Source organism: Rattus rattus, chromosome 14 (genome assembly GCF_011064425.1).
Source record: "Rattus rattus isolate New Zealand chromosome 14, Rrattus_CSIRO_v1, whole genome shotgun sequence".
In the NCBI taxonomy this organism is placed as follows: domain Eukaryota; kingdom Metazoa; phylum Chordata; class Mammalia; order Rodentia; family Muridae; genus Rattus; species Rattus rattus.
In genome coordinates, this window is record NC_046167.1 from 62,403,042 (window position 1) to 62,421,955 (window position 18,914).

The window sequence follows — 18,914 nt, forward strand, 5'->3', positions numbered from 1 at the left end:
CAAAGACTCAGGAAGGCGAGAGGCTGAGGACAGGAAACCTGCAAACCCAGGATGAAGCAGCTATGATGCCTTTAAGGGAGGGAGTGATGGGTGGTCATTGCTGAAGGCCGTAAATGAAGGAGTGTGCAGTCTCGGCAGCAGCTATGGGTCTCTGAAAGGATGACCTTTCACCTTGCAATAAAGTAGCAAGTAGCTGTAAGGTCTTTGAGCTCCAGCCGCTGACACAGCAGGGTCCTGAATGACAGGGATGAGAGGCCTAGAGGGATGCTGTGGCCACTAACAAAGAGGATAAAAGGCGTGGGAAATGCTCTCCTTTGCATCCAGTCAGTTCTCCAGGTGACTGGGCACCTGCTCTGCCTCACCTCAGCCCCTCTCAGAATTCCATTTGTTTTAATACCCTGGGTTTCTGTCAGTAGTCACATGGCTAAGACCCAAGTACCCGAGAAAACCTAACGAATGGAAGGGAATGAAAGGTCCATCTTGGCTCATTCAGAGGAATGCATCACAGCAAGTAAGGCATGGAGGAGGGAATGACTTGCCCTGTGGCTGCCCAGACAGCAGAGACAGGCACTCCCAGTACTCTGTTTGCTTTCCCTTTTCCCTAAGAATGCAGTCCGCTCTTCACATTTAAGGTACTTCTGCCTCAGTTAATCCTCTCTGGGAACTCACAATTGGCACATCGAAAGGTGTGCCTCACTGATGCGTTAGGTGTTTGCCGAATCCTGCATGGCTGGGTGCTAGGAAGCTGAAGGGAGCAACTTGGAAATGAAGGAATGACAATGAACAAATGTCAGAAAGACGTGCATTCAAGCTGGGGTCAGGTGGGCTGTGTCACTGTGACAGAGGGCACCTTGTCTGCAACTCTGGAGTTCAGTAAGTTTACTATGTGTGGTGCAAGGAGTAGGGGTTCAACCGTCTCCGTGGGAAGACCGAGGGGGCCAGTCTCAGGTTGCAGTCACACTCTGTGAACATTGACACAGGAAGCCTTTGCCATTGGCATTAGCGTCCCTGACACTGACGCTGCTGGGTCCATGTCAACAATACTCATTCACTCAGGACTCCGTGGCTCCCCACAGGTGTTGGCTAGTCCAATTAAGTTGACATTTGAAATGGCCTATCACAGGCAACAGGGGATAGTTGCGGGTATCATGGGTGGCAGTCATCTATAACAGATCCTAAAAGTCCTTTGTGTGAAGAAGATAGATTGTCCAACTTATTGGGAGTCTGGAGAACTAGCTGGGCACCCTGAGAGTCACGCTGTAGGTGGCGAGCCAAAGCCTGGGAGCTGGTTCTAATTTTAGTGATAAGTTTTGAAAAAGGGGTGTGTGTGTGTGTGTGTGTGTGAAAAAGGGGTGTGTGTGTGTGTGTGTGTGTGTGTGTGTGTGTGTGTGTGTGTTGGAGCTCTGGAATTAGTTATAAGTGGTTATAAGCCGCCTGACGTGGGTGCTAGGAACCGAACTCTGGTCTCTGGAAGAGCAGAAAGTTCAGGCTCTCTTAAGTGTTGAGCCAGCTCTCCTGCCCTCTGTGACCTTTTTTTTTTTTTTTGGTTTTTTTTCGGAACTGGGGACGAACCAGGGCCTTTTGCGCTTCCTAGGTAAGCCGCTCTACCACTGAGCTAAATCTCAGCCCCCTCTGTGACCTTTTTAATGTGGGTTTTACACGCATGGACCATCATGTGCTTAGTAGGTTGTCACCGGGCTCCAGCTTAACCCTTCTGTCTTAGTGCTAGTTACTGTAGGGATCAGCACGCCGATGCAAACTTGAGATAGGCTGTGTCTTCTTGAGGTAGGCTTCACTTTAGCTCAGGCTGGCCTGGAATTTAACATTTTCTTGCCTCAGCTTCCTGAGTGCTGGAATTTCCGACGTGTGTTACTCTGCCTGACTCCGAGAATGTTTTCCATTTGTTATTTTCTATCAGAAGTTTCAGAGCCTCCCTCCCCATCCGGCTCACAACCTCCCCTTCCATCTCAGCCTACCCTGTCTCTAGCCGCTCTTGTTTTGTTTTGTTTCCAAGACAGGGTTTCTCTGTGTAGTCCTGGCTGTGCTGGAACTCACTCTGTAGACCAGGCTGGCCTAAACTCAAAGGGCTGTGCTGGAACTCACTCTGTAGACCAGGCTGGCCTAAACTCAAAGGGATCTTCCTGCCTCTGCCTCTGAGCACTGGGATTTAAGGCCTGCACTGCCACCTACAGGCCTTGTTTTAATCCTTTTGTCCACACATTGTTCCTTTTAAATTGGAAATTGCTTCTAAAGAAGAGGAGAGAGGGGGAAAAAAACAAAAAACAAAAACAAAACAGAAAACCAAAAACGGCTTAGAAGTATGAAGTATATATGGCGTTAACTAACCATTTGTTCAACATATACTGTGTGACGTTAGACATCAATGACTTCATCAGAATGGTTGAAGCAACGGCCAGGTGAACTGAGTGTTTCGAGAATAGTGTAACGTGCCAGGGAGGCTATGGTCTCTGGGTGGGACTTGGAAAGTGTCCAGAGTTCTGCGTAGGGGAACACGTATCATCTAAATGCACGGATAGATTAGGGAATGAAGAATCATTTCCTATTGTATAACGTGTAAAAGACATAACACGGGCCACGTATTCCCAGAAAATATATATGGCAGGGGGGTGTCGCATAAGCAATGATGTTCATTCATTCCATATTTATTATACCCTTGCCGGAGTTCCATAGATAAAGCAACCTGGGAGCCCAAAAAAAGGGGAGGAGGGAAGGCGGCGACAATGAGCAGCACGAAACCACGCCCCCTCTTCCCCAGTCTCTGGGTCACCGAAATGAAAAGCACCTCCTTCCCACGCATGCGCCTCGGCACGTTTCGCGGCCTCCGCACCAGCAGGGGGAGTGGAGAGTGCGCTCCGCGCACTGAGGGCGTCTGCTTCCGGGTCACGGGTCAGACAGCCGTCTTTCCGTTGGCCATGGTGCAGCTCAGACCGCGCTCGTCGCGTATTCCCGCGCCGGCGGAGGCGATGGTAGACGAGGACCAGGCGGCCTCGGAGGAGGAGGAGGAGGCCGAGCACGGCTTGCTGCTCGCGCAACCCAGCAGCGGCGCGGCCGCCGAGCCACTAGACGAAGAGGAGGACGGAGACGACGAGGCCCCGGAGGAACTCACTTTCGCTAGCGCCCAGGCGGAAGCCAGGGAGGAGGAGCTGCGCGTGCGCGAGAGTGCTCGCAGGTCGGGCGCCCGGGAAGAGGGGCGCCTAGCGACTCCCTGGGCTCAGCCCGCGCTTACCTGACTCCTTTTCTTCCAGGGATAAAACGCTGCTAAAGGAGAAGAGGAAGCGGCGTGAGGAGCTGTTCATCGAACAGAAGGTTGGAGGCGGGACGTGTCGCTTTGTAAACACGGCCGGGGCTAGAGCGTTCCATGCTAAAGGCTCCTTTTAGGATAGGGTGTTGGAGCGGGGCTAGAGCCACTGACAATTCTTGGAGTCTGCCCTAATTCAAAGTGGGCACGGAAGCGCTGACACTCAGCTGGCCCGGACATATTTGTTCTTATATGCTTGCCGCGGTAGTGAGGTTTTCTTGAGTTTTTAAAATTCTAAACTGGAGCTAATGATTACTTACTTCGCACCCCAGAGATCTGATTTCAAATAGCCATGCCTTTCTATTCATACATAACAGGGGTACTTGAACGTTGTGCTACTTGGGGTAAAATTTCAGAGAATGTGCTGGGCTTCCTAAGCTCAGTCTTTCTGTTGTTGTCTTAGAGGTAGCAGGACAGTGTCTTTAACTTGTCTTCAAATGTCTTTATCCCCAAAGAAAAGAAAGCTGCTTCCAGATGCTGTTTTAGAGCAGCTAACTACAGCTTCAGAGGCAGAGTAAGTAACGGGGTTTCTGCGTGCATAAAGCCTTCTTACATAGTCTGTATACCTGAAGAAATTAAAATTTAATTTAAAAGCTACAAAGTAACCAGCCCTGCTGAATTTACTCCTCTCCCACTCTTTGTTTTTCTAGTCAGGGTCCCTGTGTAGCCCCTGGCTGTCCTCAAACAGATTTGCCTGCCTCTGCCCCCTGGTGTTGGGATTAAAGGTATGCACCCCCCCACCGGGCCTTAGAACATTCTAAATTCTGGTCTTTTTTTTTTTTTTTTTTAAATCAGAATTATAATTCCAAATTGTTGGTTATTTTCCCATAATTATACAGATCTTTAATCTATGAGGCATATAAGCAGATGTTTGTGCTGTTTGGTGAAGTCCTTTTTATTTCCTAACCAAGTTCAAGTGTCATCCTTCACACACACACACACACACACACACACACACACACACACACCCCTACCCCCACATCTCCCCCCCACACCCCATAACTTTCCATCTGTAATGGTTGCTTCTGTGCTTTCTTTTTCAGGCAGTTTTAGCGGTCAGTAATCTGAACTCGCAGCCCTGTGTCCAGGGTTCAGACTGTTGACCAAATGCGGTCTCTCATTATTGAGACTAGCACCGCCCTTTACTTGGTATTTGGAATGCTGAGTTATACAGACAGTTCCGAGCTTCCCATTATTAAGCATACTCTCTGGATGCCTACTACTAACCGCACTGAGATTTAAGTTCTGAGGAGATACTCCATGCTAGTGCTGGGGGATGGTGGCAGTGCCCTGTGGCTCGATGAGTAAAGGTTAGTTAGGGAGGAGGTCATGAAAGCCAGAGGGGATCTTAGGGTACTTGTTTTGAGTACTCTTTACTGCCTGCCATCCCCATTCCCATCTTTCTTTTCCCCTCTTCCACAGCATAAAGAAGTCACCAGGAAATGTAAAAGGTATGAATTGTCCTAGTTAAGTAACTTCATGTAAAGATAAAGTGCATTTGCAGATATTTTTGGCTATTTGTGGCCCTTAGGCCTGACCAAAGTTGGTTTAAGCCTGTTCTCCACTATTTCTTCAAAATCAAACCTGCACTCATGTAACACGTAGTCACTGAAGTGACATCCATTAAGTGTTCATTTATATAAATACTATTCACAAAGTGAATCTTATTCTTTTCAGTTAACTTGAAAAAGGAACGTGAACAACCTGCTGCAAAAGGAAGAAACTCCAAGAAAGTTAAAATCCAGAAAGTGCAGTCTGTCGGGTAAAGAGTTTGTTCTGTTTTTCCCAGTGGGATACAGTTTCAGTATTAGTTTTGGCTTATGAGGAGAAGGTAGTGTATCCCATTGGGTTACTTGTAGAAAAGTATCCGTTCTGATAGTAACATTTACTTGCTGTCTTTAAATGTGTTGATAGAAAAGCATGTGGCTTTACTGTGTTATGGACACCTTAGATGAGCAAGAACAAAGTGATTTCAAAGTGAAGTAGTGTGGGTTAGGAGTCGTAGAGTCCCTCCCTGCCTTGCATTTTTGAGGCCTGGGTTTGACACCACACTGACCCCATCCCACCATAAGGAAGGAAAAGGTTGGGTTAAGGATGGTACAGTGCTGGGGTTGACCTCTCCCCAGCATCACACACACAGTTACGTAGAGCAAGCATGTGCCGTCTAATTGATTTTGACCTTTTATATTGATCACCAGTCAGACTAAAAGCTACTTGGCTGTAAGGCTTAAAGATGAAGACCTCAGAGACTCAAGGCAAGAAGCAGCCAAGCACTTCATCCACACGTGTTTGTACGGTTCAGGATCCAGGAGGACAACTGGTAATTCTCTTGTGCACTATGTCTGTCTTTCCTGTAGTTTCTCACAATGACAAAGCAATGGTGTGTGATTCTTTCCTTTAGTGAACAAGTTCCTGTCTCTGAACAATAAGAGGTTACCAGTGAAAAAGGCTGCAGCCCAGTTTCTGAATAGCACCTGGGGTAAGAGGGAGCTTTCGTCTGTTGGCTTTAGTAGTTTTTACAAAGGAAGTGGTTTTTGAAGGAGGTGGGTCATGATTGTAAGTTGAAAGATCTACTTTAATAGCATCCACTCATGTAAACTAGATGCTCAAATTTTGTTTCTTGGGTTTTGAATACCTGTTGAATGTTTTTACATCGGAGCCTTTTGTTCTATTGTAGGTACTCAAAAACAACAAAATGCCAAGAGGTTTAAAAAACGGTGGATGGCCAAAAAGATGAAAAAGAAAACTTATAAGTGAATCAATGAAGAACTTGTATTTGTATGTATAGATTTTAAGGTTACTAGGTATGGAGAGGATTAATTTCTCAAAATCTAGTCATTGATAAATCATTGTAAAGGACTATAAAAATCATAAACGTTTTTGTTTGGTAAAACAGCTGGCTACATTTCTTGGAGTGTCCTGGAGGGAAAAGTGGTTAAAGAGGAATTTTCATCTTTGTGTGGCTACAGGAAGGGAGAGATAAAGAGAAACCGTTTGTGAAGTCTTTTTAGTTCAGCTGAGAAGCTATTCTGGTGTTACTGATGTGAGTCTTGTCATCAAGGAATAAGAGGACAGGGTTTTAAAAAAACAAAATCCCAAGAGCAGGTAAATACCTGTTGGAGAAGACTTAAACCTCAGCTAGCACCTTTGCCCAGCCGTGGACTAAATTCATCTGACATGTGGTTTTTTTTTTGTTCTTTAAGGAGAAAGGAGTGTACATGTTGCACACATACATCAGGAAACAATTTATATTGGTTCTCCCCTACCATGTGTGTTCCAATGCCATTGCCTGCTGAGCAATCTTGCCAGCTCGAGAACAGCTTTACAAACTTTATTTTTAACTAGTTTGCGGGTTTTGCTTGGTTGACGGTTACTTGTTAAATTCCTGTTTTTCTATTTCCACAGTGTCAGGTTTTAACTAATGCAGTTAGACTGTAGAACTAGGACTGACAGTAAGAACCAATAATATTAATCGCTCTAGAAGTATAATGAGAACCTAATATATAAATTCAACTGACACTAATATCTGTAGAAGTAAATTTTTAATGGCTGGTTAATTATATCACTACATTTTTATTGCAATATAGTACTCATTTAAGCACTTAAAAATGGAAGGTGTACAAAGATTAAATTAAGACACGGTAAATTGACTAAATATTTGGTTTTTATATAAATAAAGGTCATAACCACACTGTTGACATGTAATACTGTTATAATACAACAGTTAAACTTGTGAGTCTACAACAGAAGTCATCTGTAGTTAAACAGGAAACAAAGTTGAGAAAGACCATGTTAAAACAGAACTACTGGGACTAACAGGTTGGGATTGTAAGTAGCAACAAACATACTCACTCAGCTCCTGAGTATTTCAAGTTTTACAGTACACATTAAAAATGATTTCTTCCATCAACACTATTAAATTCAAACTGTCGGATGTTTATGCATTTTGCAAGTTACACTGATTGAATGCTTACACAGGAGCGGGGGTCGGAACAGCTCCCAATTTGTAGTTTACATCACCCACATGCTAACACAAACACAACTTGTTCCATTTCCTTCCCCCTTCTCCCCCCAACAAAGAAGGCAGGATTTTTGGTTTCTTTTAGGTAATTGTTTTAAAGGATTTCTGATGATCAATTTGAACGTCTGAAATTCAGTAATATTTAACTCTTAGACAACTAAGAGGTTAAAAGATGGAAAATATTTTCTCCTAACACTAAGTTAGAAAATCATCTGCATCATGCTGTAAACTAGGAAGCAATGTAAAGCGACAAAAACCTGTCCCCAGTACATAATTAAAAAAAATCTAAATTTCAAATCAGCAGAGCCGGTCTACTTCCATGTTGACTGTTTGCCACAATGCAAGTGTGAGCTCCTGAAGTGCATAGCTAATGTAGGTAGTCTTCCACTGTGGCAAACGCACAGGATCCGACTCCTGCTCGAGCCATCAGTCCCAGACACTGTGTGGCCTGTCCCATTGCTAGGGCCAGTGGAGGTTGCTTTGGCAGATTGTGGGTTTCTAAGGAAAAAGGATTAGAGAATGAAAACAGCAATTAACAACCATCTTAAAAATAATCTTTCAATCAGGGCAATAAACATTTGCTCTATCCGTGTCTGAGGTGCTGAACCATCTGACTAGCAAAGCAGACAGATATTTCTAAGAAATGTTCTTGGAGAAAAGATATTTTTACATTTTTATTTTTTGATACATGGTCTCACTTTGTTTTCCTGTCTGTCCTGAAATTCAGAGATCCTTGCTGAAGTATATACTTAACCTTTTACTTCTCTGTGAACATTGATGGACAAGGTCAGCTGACAGTGACAAGAAAAGGTTTTCATTCAAGGTTTCCAGTGATCATACCCCACCCCTGGAGGTGCCTCTAAGGTGTGCTCATAAATGTCTGTCAGAGCACAGAGCAAAACCACCCTAGAACCAAAGAGGTTAACCTCTAATTAGTTCAGATATTTTAATAAATAGAATGTTTTTGTGTGTTACACTCTAGACCAGACTGGCCTCTGCCTCCCTCGTGCTGGGAGTTAATGTGCAATCATTACAAAAGGTGGCATGAACTAAGGCTGACAGGACCCAACTCAGATGCTAGAAATTTCTCCGGAGATGGGGTCCAAACTTTAGTGAAACTAATCAGTCCTCTGCTGGCAAAATTCACAGGGGCAAAACCAGTGACAGTGGCTGCCAAGCTCTCTATTCTCCCGTTACCTACAGTCTCAGCTCAGAGTTTACAAAATTCTGAAGGAATGAAGCACATAGAAAATAAAAGCAGGGAGCAGACTGGTCAGAAAATACAGTCTAATTAAAAGTACTCTGAGGGCTAAGATTATTGAAGTGTACTCATTTACTGATAAATACAAAGGGAAAATAAGTACTTTTGTTCACTCAACTGAGTACCACGGGTTCATTATTCTTTGACCATAGGAGGCCTCTGGTTTAATCATCTTTAAGCTTTTAAGATATATACAATACACAGTACATTATGCATTACATATGGGTCTGCTCATGAGTAGCAAAAAGATGCAGTCATCCACAGAATTGTTTAAATTCATCATTTTTAATACAAATATAGCATTCTTCATAGATTCCTCCCACCTCCACCACACCCCAGGTGTAACTCCGTAGTCCTGACTGGCCAGAAAGTCTCTTATGTAAAACATGCTGGCTTCAAACTCAAGAGACCTGCCTGCTTGCCTCAGCTCTTAAGCATTTGATTCGAAGAACTCCAGAAAATAAAAACTGCCACAAGAAAGTTAGCCACTTCAGAAACTCTTTAAGTTCACTGTGTAAAACAGCAATCAGATGTTTGTGACTCCCTGCAATGCAGTAGTTAAAAAAAAAAAAAATTTACAGTAACTGTAATTCCCCCATGTCAGCACTGTTAACTACATTTTCTTATTTTTACTGACATAGCTGATCTTATTTAGCCATGAAAACACAACACACAAACCAGGTTTGTATACTCTACACACAAATCTTAAGAAACAGCAACACAGAAGCCACTCTTCTTCCTCTCAAATGGCTGTACTGATCCTCATCAGATTACGGATAAACTCGGGCTTGCTTTACAATTCTGTAATGAATCTAAGTACCTTCAATCAAGTACCAATGTCTTAATTTACTATTTACTCCTGAAACAGTTTGAAGTCTAAACCTCACCAGGCCAAAATTCAGCACAAACTTCCAAACTGGATTGGAGTCACTGGAGTTTTATTGGGGAAGTTAAGACTCTAAAAGTCAGATGTAAAGTAACCCTTGATCTAACTTAACTTTGAAGAAAACAGCTTAGAAATTAAACTTTATGTGTAGATCAACCCTGTGGCACTTTATATGAGTGTAACTAGAGAATTTGCATAAAAGTAGTCAGTATATAATTACTATTAACATCACTGCAGTGACAGAGAAACTAACTGACCAGCATCCCACTTCCCATGTACACTGGCAAAAAAGCCTCACCACTTCCTAACTTAAAAGCAAATGTCTGAGTCGAGGGCTTGCGGGTACTGCTTATGTCTTAAGCACAGGAGCTATGATAAGGGAAGCTCAGGTATCTTTGCTCCTTTAAACACCTTAGAGTCAAAAGGTGCACAAGGTACCAGGGTGGCTTGAGCTGTGTGTGAGTCCTGAGTAATCTGCTTACTCCCTTCTAGCCTCGCTTCCCTGTGGAACAACTATCAGAGCTCACTGGAAACATGCTCACATTTCTTTCACAGCAGCCAAACCAAGTTTTGCTCGTCTATTAAACATAGCTACTGACAAAGGAAGGTTCTGTACCTTCCTGTGGTTACGTCACCTTTCTCACCTGAACTAGTCAAGGTCACGGGTTAACCAAGTATTTTCGTACCTCTTCCTAACAGCATACACTTGGAAAAACAAAAGAGGCTATTCCCAGCCATGTCCACATCCTCTTCCACATAGGAGAGCAGCAGTTTAGGCCAAGTGGATGAGAGAATTTAAAAGAACAATGTCTGTGACTCCCAGTCCCAAAATGGCTACAGAGTGCCTCTATAGTGTGGTTTTTCATTTAGACACAAAGACTGCCTAAACACCTCGTTCTAAATGGGAAGATTTGTTAAGTACATACATGCGGGCAAAAACTTTTCTAAGTTGCATTCCAGAATCTACTACTTTTATTCTATCAGAATCCATGTAATCTGTCCAGTATGGAGGAAATTTTCTGCATTTTAAAAAGAATGACAAGTCCCTATGATAATGAAACAAATGATAGGACAATATCCTCTCAACTCGTGAGAGAATGTAGCTGAAGTCTAGCTGACTTGCTTTAGTTACTTACCTAATATTGCACTGTTAAGAGCTGAGCACACAGGTTCTCTCTGAATTGGGTCAAGTTGATTTCCAACTGGACTATTCCAAGGATCCGAATATGCTAGTAAGCTGAATGCATCCTGTTGAAAACAATGTCAGTGTGTTCACAGCGGCTCCATGTTGAAAGATTAAGATACATTTTAAAAACAATAGGTGACTAAATCCTTTAAACACATGTTTTAATGTTTCAGAACACAGCAAAGTTTAACTGGCTTTGAGTTTTCTTGTTCATTTCTGCCATTCCTCCACCACTTCTATAACACAAGCAAAATGGGGAAAATTAAACCAATTCTGAAGGAATGGGCTAATACTAATGAAGAAGGAACAGAGACAAAACATTCAGGTGCTTGATCGCATGTGATCACTGATGTAAACTTGACACTAATGAATAAGGCCTGCCTTATTTTTACACAGATGTGGGAACTGGAGAGATCTCGTTGAATACCATCTCAAGTTTAGTAGTAGAAAAATAAAGCCAAGATGGATCTTGTAGACTCCAGAATATTATTGCCAACTGTCCTGAAGCAACTTGTCTTAAACTTTGAAACAACTGGCACACAGCTTCCTTTTACTCTCCTGTCTTACCATGGAAGGTACATGATAGTTTCAGACATGGCTTCAAGTCCAAGCTGTACTATTTGCTAGCTTTGTGGCCCTTAACTAAAAAAGCCAGTCTGCCTTAAATGCCAGTTTCATGATTTGACAGGTTATTACAAAGAGAAGTTATTGCACAGAATTGTGTGAGAACCAATGAAATTAGCAATGTTCTGTGGTTAGAATGAGAATGGTCATTCAAAAAATGACCTATGTTTGAAAGCTTGGTACTCAGTTATGGAACTGTTTAGAGAGAATTAGGGGTACTTGCTGGAAGAGGTAGTTACTGGGATTGGACCTTGAGATTTCAAAGCCTACACCAAGGCCCAGTATCCCTGCTGCTGCCTATGGATCAAGATGTAAAGCTCTCAGCTACTGCTCTAGCACCATGCCTGCCTGCTGCTTACATGACGATCATGAACTATATATAACCTAAAACTGTGAGCCAGCACCCAGTACAACTGTAAGAATTGCCTTGATCATGATGTCTCTTCATAGCAACAGTACAGTAACTACGATAACTAAGAAAGTTCCAGGATTTTTGTATTTGCCAAGCCAATAGCCTGCCCCAGAGTACTATTCCACACACGCATATATACAAGGAAATAAATATGAAACAGACAAGAGACTCCAGTGCAGACACAGACAAATGAAGGTGGCACAGAGGTTGTAAACTTATTAACTGTAATCCACAGCACCCTGAAAATGGTGAGTGCTACAATTTCTGAAGAACATCTAGACTTAGCTGCTCAAGCATATTTCCCCCATCCAACATTACTGCGTGTCTTTGTTAAAGCAGCTTTGGGGCAGGGATATGCTTCTTGCTCAGTTGTATTCAGGCTTAAGTCTTCCACACAGCCCATGATAGGATCTGAAGGTAGTCTGAGGCTACAAAAATGGAACACACATGCCTCTAAATACACACCTGACTCATCCATTGGCCTATATTACTGACTATTTCATTCAGGTTAGACTGCCCAATCAAAATGAAAGTTAAAGAAACACAGAAGTTTCTTAATTTAGAGTTACCAGAAACTACTCATTGGTCTTGGGTATAAGAAAGCCTCTATGTACCTGTGTGGTAACGGTGACTGCTCTTAATGATACTGACCATGCTTTTGTGTCCAACAGACCAACACTCAACTTCTAGCCTACTGTTCAAGGAACAGTTCATTATCCCACAGAGCTAACTTATTAGTCATATTATCTCCAAGACTTTTATCAATACTATGTTACCCTGCAAACTACAGCCATCAGATGAGATGTGGCACCCTCACTGTGCAGCTACATTTTAAAAGTTGCCAAGAGCTCTCTCCTCCAGCCGAGCAAGATGCCCAACAGAAAGGCCAAGCGGAAGAAGGTAGCCCCAGCCCCCACCGTCATCAAGAAACAAAAAGGTCGTCAGTCCTTTGTTTTGAGAAAAGACCCAAGAACTTCAGCATTGAGCAGGACATCCAGCCCAAAAGAGATCTCACAATTTCATGAAATGGCCCCACTACATCAGGCTGCAGCGGCAAAGAGCCATCCTCTATAAGCGGCTCAAAGTACCTCCTGCCATCAACCAGTTCACCCAGGCCCTGGACAGGCAAACAGCGACTCAGCTGCTTAAGCATGCCCACAAGTACAGGCCAGAGACAAAGCAAGAGAAGAAGCAAAGGCTGCTGGCCCATGTGGAGAAGAAAGCTGCTGACAAAGGGGATGTCCCAACTAAGAGGCCACCTGTCCTCCGAGCAGGGGTCAATACAGTCACCACCTTGGTGGAGAACAAGAAGGCTCAGCTGGTGGTGATTGCCCATGATGTAGACCCCATGGAGCTGGTGGTTTTCCTGCCAGCCCTTTGTTGAAAGATGGGGGTGCCCTACTGCATCATCAAGGGAAAGGCCAGGCTGGGGCGGCCTGGTCCACAGGAAGACGTACACCACTGTTGCGTTCACACAGGTGAACTCGGAAGACAAGGGTGCTCTGGCTAAGCTGGTGGAAGCTGTTAGGACCAATTATAATGACAGATATGACGAGATCCGCCGCCACTGGGGAGGCAACATCCTGGGTCCTAAGTCTGTGGCTTGCATTGCCAAGCTGGAAAAGGCAAAGGCTAAAGAACTCGCCACTAAACTGGGTTAAATGTACACTAAGTTTTCTGTACATAAATATAATTACAAAATTTTTTAAAAAGTTGCCAAGAATATGTCCAATGAGCAACTGGTACATAGACTCATTTAAACTACATGGCTCTACACACTGACACTACCAAAAAGGGCAGGAATCTCAACCCCCTTTAGTATTTAAAAATAAAAACTCACAGAAATGATAACTGTAAGAAATTATTGTTAGCCAATATTCTACATTTCAGGCACTCAAAGATCACCCCAACTGCTTTCACTTGAGGTTGGTATACCCATCCTACAGATTTGAACTGAGGCGTCTTAGTTTGAAATGAGAGGTGAAGATCACACAGTGACATAAGATAGAGGTTCCCTGTGAATTACCAGTCTACACATTAATAAGAGCTAAAAGTTTACTCATATTTTGGTGAGCATAGCTGCTAGACAGGGCACAAACAGCAATGACCAGAACCTAATCAGTTCTTTTAGCATATTTCTACTGACCTAATGGAAACATGTAAACTGAGGGTAGGAGAAAGGGGGGGGGGAAGCATGGCTAGGGAGGAGCTAGGTCCTAAAATCCTCCAAAAGCACATGATGAAAACATGTTTTCCATAGAGAGGCAATGGGACTTTAGAAAAAGAAGCCTGACAGGTATTAGACTTGACTTGAGAAGATCCACAGAGCAACACCACAAAATATGGCTCAGTGGATCTCAACCTAGCTCATGTTGTGACACTTACAGTTCCTCTTGTTGTGATAACATTACTTCATTGCTACTTTGTAACTGCAATTTTGCTACTGTTAGGAATTGTTAATATAAATATTTGATATGCAGGATGTCTGACAGGTACACCCGCAAAGGGGTTGTGACCCACAGATTGAGAACTGTTGGCTTAGAAGCAGAGAAAAGTTCTAAGCAAGAAAACCAGCAACAAACTCCCAAACATAAACACCTAGGAGTTCAAGGATGAGGAAGACAAATGAAATGAGGAGAGCAGAGTGGATGTCCTTACCCTGCTGAGAATGCTGTGTTAGGTAACTACTTACAGGGCTGTAGCAAGTGCTGCCCACTAGGACAGGACTAAGGCCCTGGTGCTACTCCTGTAATCCACTTCCACTTCTGGTTCCCTAGTACAAAGGTTCCAGATGCAGCCTAGCAACGTGCAGCATGAGCCAGAGTAGAGCCACCCAGAGCCTTCTTCAGTAATGTCTAACATTTATCTCAATGGAAAATCTTCAAAGAAACCAAGATGCATGTACATAGAGTTATCACAGAAACAACAGCAATGCACAGAAAACTGCAAGTCACACACATACAGTCACTTCAAAACTGTATGTCGATAAATGGGAGAAATACTAGTGAGACGCTGTTCTAAAAGGTGCCACTGTAATTGTCAACGCTTTGGGGGCCTAAGACACACACCTGAAGGAAATACAGTGCCACTACAGGTTAAAAAAGCGCCATTAAGAAAAAAAAAGATTGGGGTTGGGGATTTAGCTCAGTGGTAGAGCCCTTGCCTAGGAAGCGCAAGGCCCTGGGTTCGGTCCCCAGCTCCGAAAAAAAGAACCAAAAAAAAAAAAAGAAAGAAAAAAAAAAAAAAAAAAAAAAGATTGTTCAGTGGAAGTAACTCTGAGAGAAGCGAGACTCGCCAATTTTGAGAGCCAGAGAAGTTTCCTAGACAGTCAATCGTGGCTGGCTCTCTCTCTGTCAGCTGCTGCACTGAAAGCTTCTTGAGACCAGACTGATTCACACTGCTAACATTCAAGGAATGGTTGGCAAACCAACCAATCCAGGCGGTTTCCCTGGGAGATATAGGAAGGAATAGGCTCCTAGGAACAAAAAATAAAGATGACAAGAAAAGAGGAAAGAAAGACTAAAATAAATAAAGATGACAAGACTAGAGACCTGGAAGGACAAAGGCTCAGAAGACACTTTGGGTCAACCACAGATATAGGAACTCCCTAGCCATTTACTTCAGGGTGGTGCATATAAAGGGAAACAGAATACTACTCCATACAATCAAAAACGTATTAGCAAAGTTTTACCTTTAACTTCACACCATTCTCTTTGTGTGTGCTGTTTTGCATAAGCATGCCTAGGCCACTGACAGCCTGCACATACAAAGTGACCTCAGACTATAATGGGCATCTATTACCTACTGACATCACTCCTGTCATGTCAGTACTACTCGGTGTCTGTGGTGAGGAAATATACAGTGTGTGCCACAGTGCACACACACTGGAAAATGGCAAGCTGGGCAGTAGCTAGACCATCTAGGTCTGTGTTATGTGTACAATGTTTGCACAAGGACAAAACTATCTAGTGTATTTCTTAAAACATATCCTCTTCATCAAATGACACACAATTACATGTGTGATCTAGAAGGTTCTCAAAATCTCCAAACACTAAAGAAAAACAACCCGTAATCAAATATGGCCCCAAATAAAGAGTGACAGGTGATAATTTCAGAGCCTCATCTATATTTCTGTTTTCCTCTATCCTCTTGACTTCTTATAAATTAGTTGTGTCACTCATCCCTAGCCAAAGCAAGGTAAATTTGGGAAAACAAAGAGGAAAGAAGTCAGAAGTGTAATCCTCTTTAGCAAAGATGAACTTTTCACATAATTCAGTGTAATCAAGAAATACTTCTAAAGTATGGTCACATAAGGACGTTTTCTGAGTGTCATGTTAAACCAAAGACACAGTGAGATTATGGGAGTATAATCCTAAATATTCCAAGGCAGTAGACTACCGCACATTCCTTCATCCAGGTCAATTAGCACAAAGTTTTGAGAATCTACACAGTCAGATGAATATAAATAAGGAGGCCTAAGAATTCTTGAGCACATTTCATATTCTCAAGTATCACTTACACGAGACATTTCCATCAATGCAGTCCAGGGACAGTGTTTGGGCTCCTTTCAAGGAGGTGTCAAGCTTAAAACTGTTCATTGTATCACTAACATTTCCTTGCCCTTTTCACTTTCGTAGCCCAAATGTTTGATTTATGGACTCGATGCAAAAGGAGGTATGAGAATATAGCTCATCTATTATTACATTAGAGACCCCATTTAAGTGGGGGTACATTTTTCATAAAGATTTTAAATTGAGAATTTCTAGTTTTTAAAAATTTAGTTTAAACTTCTACCATATATACCAGTAGATGTAACACATTTAAACAAAAACTGTTAGAAATCTGTTTGTCCCCCCCGTGTGTGTGTGTGTGTGTGTGTGTCTCTGTGTGTGTCAGTGCTTGTGTAAAATCAAGAGCCTCCTCTAGCACACGTAAGCACTAGACCACTGAGCTGAATTGTTGGCCCCCATCAACAATTTTAAATATCAGAAATATTAGGAACTAATGCCCGAAAACAGCCCTTAGCATCTTGCAAAGTACTGTTCAGATGCCTAGAAATTTAACAAAGGCCCACCATGTTAACTTTCACAACACTCTTCAACGGGTACTTCTCAAGAGCTGCACAGGGATAGGTAGTGATGCTATAGACTAGAATGTACTCAAGAGACAGATACTTACCACTGGAGAGTTATAAAGACATAATCTGACCTTGAGAAACTCCTCTAAGGCAAACGTGGACAGCCACTTTCCTGACACATGACATTTGTTTCTACCGACTCTTTCATATCTAGTAATTTAACTCTCTTGATTGCTGAGGATTACCGCTAGAAACTCAAGTGTCATGTGACCCAGCAGATGGTGGGTAATGACACTGCTCTTCCAACCTCAGCTACTGCAATGTAAAACAATGCCTTTAATTGAGACTACTGTGCAAATAAATACTTACTAGTCCTGATTTCTGCTAAGCATAAGGTACTGATACGGTGGGTACTATTACAAGTTACCAATCACTACATTCTCAGTTCAGGTTCAGAACAAATATAAGCAGTCATCTGCCCTTTCAGGTAATCTCTAATCACTGGTCACAAGGCCCATTAAGTGTGTTTCCCTTTGCTTTCTGGGAGGTGCTGTGTTGGGATGTGAAATGTTTGTCACAGGCTATCTCAGCAGGCAGTGCTATTTTTGGAAGTCCTGGAAACTTAGGGAGACAGGACCTAGTTACAGGAAGTAGGTCCCTGGGACCGTGTCTTTCAAGGATATAGATGATCCCAGTTTCTTCCTTTCTCTCTGCTTTCCTTTGCCATGGGATGAAGGCCTCTTCCTCCATGTGCTCCTGTTTACGGTATTCTGTCCTATCAAGGGCCAGAATCAATAGGATTTGGGGGTAAATGCAGGTAACAGGAGTTATGAAAGAGAATAGAAAGCTATTTTTCTAGTTCTACTTCTTTCACAGATTTCTGGTTTTTATGGTGGTGCATGAATACATAAAAATATATTTGATGGTGAAAATATAAGAATCCAATGTGAAGCCCCAGAGCATCAGAACAGGTGCTATACCAACGGTTAATGAGATTTACCACAGTCAATGAGTCTGCGTAGTTTTGGTGTGTGGTGTTTTATCTGTAACAATTTAACTTTTAAAAACTCAAACTGTGGTTAACTTTTTATTGAAATTTTATCCTTTTCACCCACCATGGACTTGTCCAGAAGAGACTTCAAAATGTATTTTAACCATTCTAGACATAAATAAATGGATCTACTCCTTCACTGATTCCCATAAAACCAATTTAACTTGTTGCAACCCTAAAACAGTGTTTACCAAAATATGCACGTCAAGTTCATGGTTTCAGCAGGCACGGCAATTGCACAGGGAGTACCAGGGGACACGGTGTCTCGGTGCAGCAGAGGTGGCACTTAAGACTGCGTGTGTGAAACCCAATGTTCCAGATCAGAACTGCCTATGCCACCAAGAGTTCTGACTCACAAATGGGCACCGACTGAGGGACCCCAAGTGCAAATTCCCCAGAATTTCTACCACTTTGCTTAATGTTTAATAAAACTACATCGGGTACCTCTGACACATTTATGTCTCAAGGGAAAACATATGATATGGTTTGACTATGAAATATTCTCTCAAAAGCTCATGGGTGTAAGACTAGGTCCCCATGTAGAACCTAAGTCAGTGAAGGTCACTGGATGCTTGCCTGCAAAGGGCCCTGTCCTCTCTCTCCCAGTCAGCCCTGCTCTACTGAGTTCCCTGCACTGAGGTTCTCTCTTACCACAGACCCAGGAACGACGGTGGCAAGTGGGAACGGACTGAAACCTCTCCAGTAAGCCTCCCAGAAAGCAAGCGACATTCTTACCTTCAGCATTTTCTTATTTGCTGTGTTCTTGCCGCATTCCCTCCTCAGCTGCTCACTCATGGCTTGTAGCTCTCGGCCAAAGTGAATCATTCTCTCTATGGCAGCCTGACTTCCTCCACACAGCTGGCGTCTTAACTGACTGCAGTCAACTTCTGTAGGCAAAACAACAGCTAGTTCACTACTTACTGAACAGAAAACAAAAAAACCAGTTTTCTTTTTAACATATCACATGTTCTTCAGTAACGACTTTTTAGTTCATCTAAATACAGATAGCTATGAATATTCTCGAGACAAGGTCTTGTTAGGCTGGCAATGACCTCCAAGGGCTGGAGTTACAGGCTG

The 18,914-nt window shown here is 42.9% G+C and overlaps 2 protein-coding genes across 2 annotated transcripts in view; one reads left to right on the forward strand and one right to left on the reverse strand.

Annotated features, from left to right (window-relative positions):
• The first annotated feature begins 2,844 nt into the window (after positions 1-2,844).
• On the forward strand, positions 2,845-6,212 carry Nol7 (nucleolar protein 7). The gene is made up of 8 exons (XM_032884828.1): positions 2,845-3,190; positions 3,267-3,327; positions 3,775-3,833; positions 4,742-4,770; positions 4,997-5,081; positions 5,518-5,639; positions 5,721-5,798; positions 5,997-6,212. Exons 1-8 carry the CDS (start codon positions 2,934-2,936, stop codon positions 6,074-6,076), a joined length of 771 nt encoding a protein of 256 aa, XP_032740719.1. The 5' UTR covers positions 2,845-2,933; the 3' UTR covers positions 6,077-6,212.
• Positions 6,213-6,846: 634 nt separating this feature from the next.
• The window catches only part of Ranbp9 (RAN binding protein 9), a 77,715-nt gene continuing 65,647 nt past the window's right edge, over positions 6,847-18,914 (reverse strand). Inside the window, 3 exon segments of the mRNA XM_032884826.1 lie at positions 6,847-7,838; positions 10,624-10,735; positions 18,573-18,724. Coding sequence (XP_032740717.1) covers positions 7,708-7,838; positions 10,624-10,735; positions 18,573-18,724 — 395 coding nt within the window. The 3' untranslated portion in view covers positions 6,847-7,707.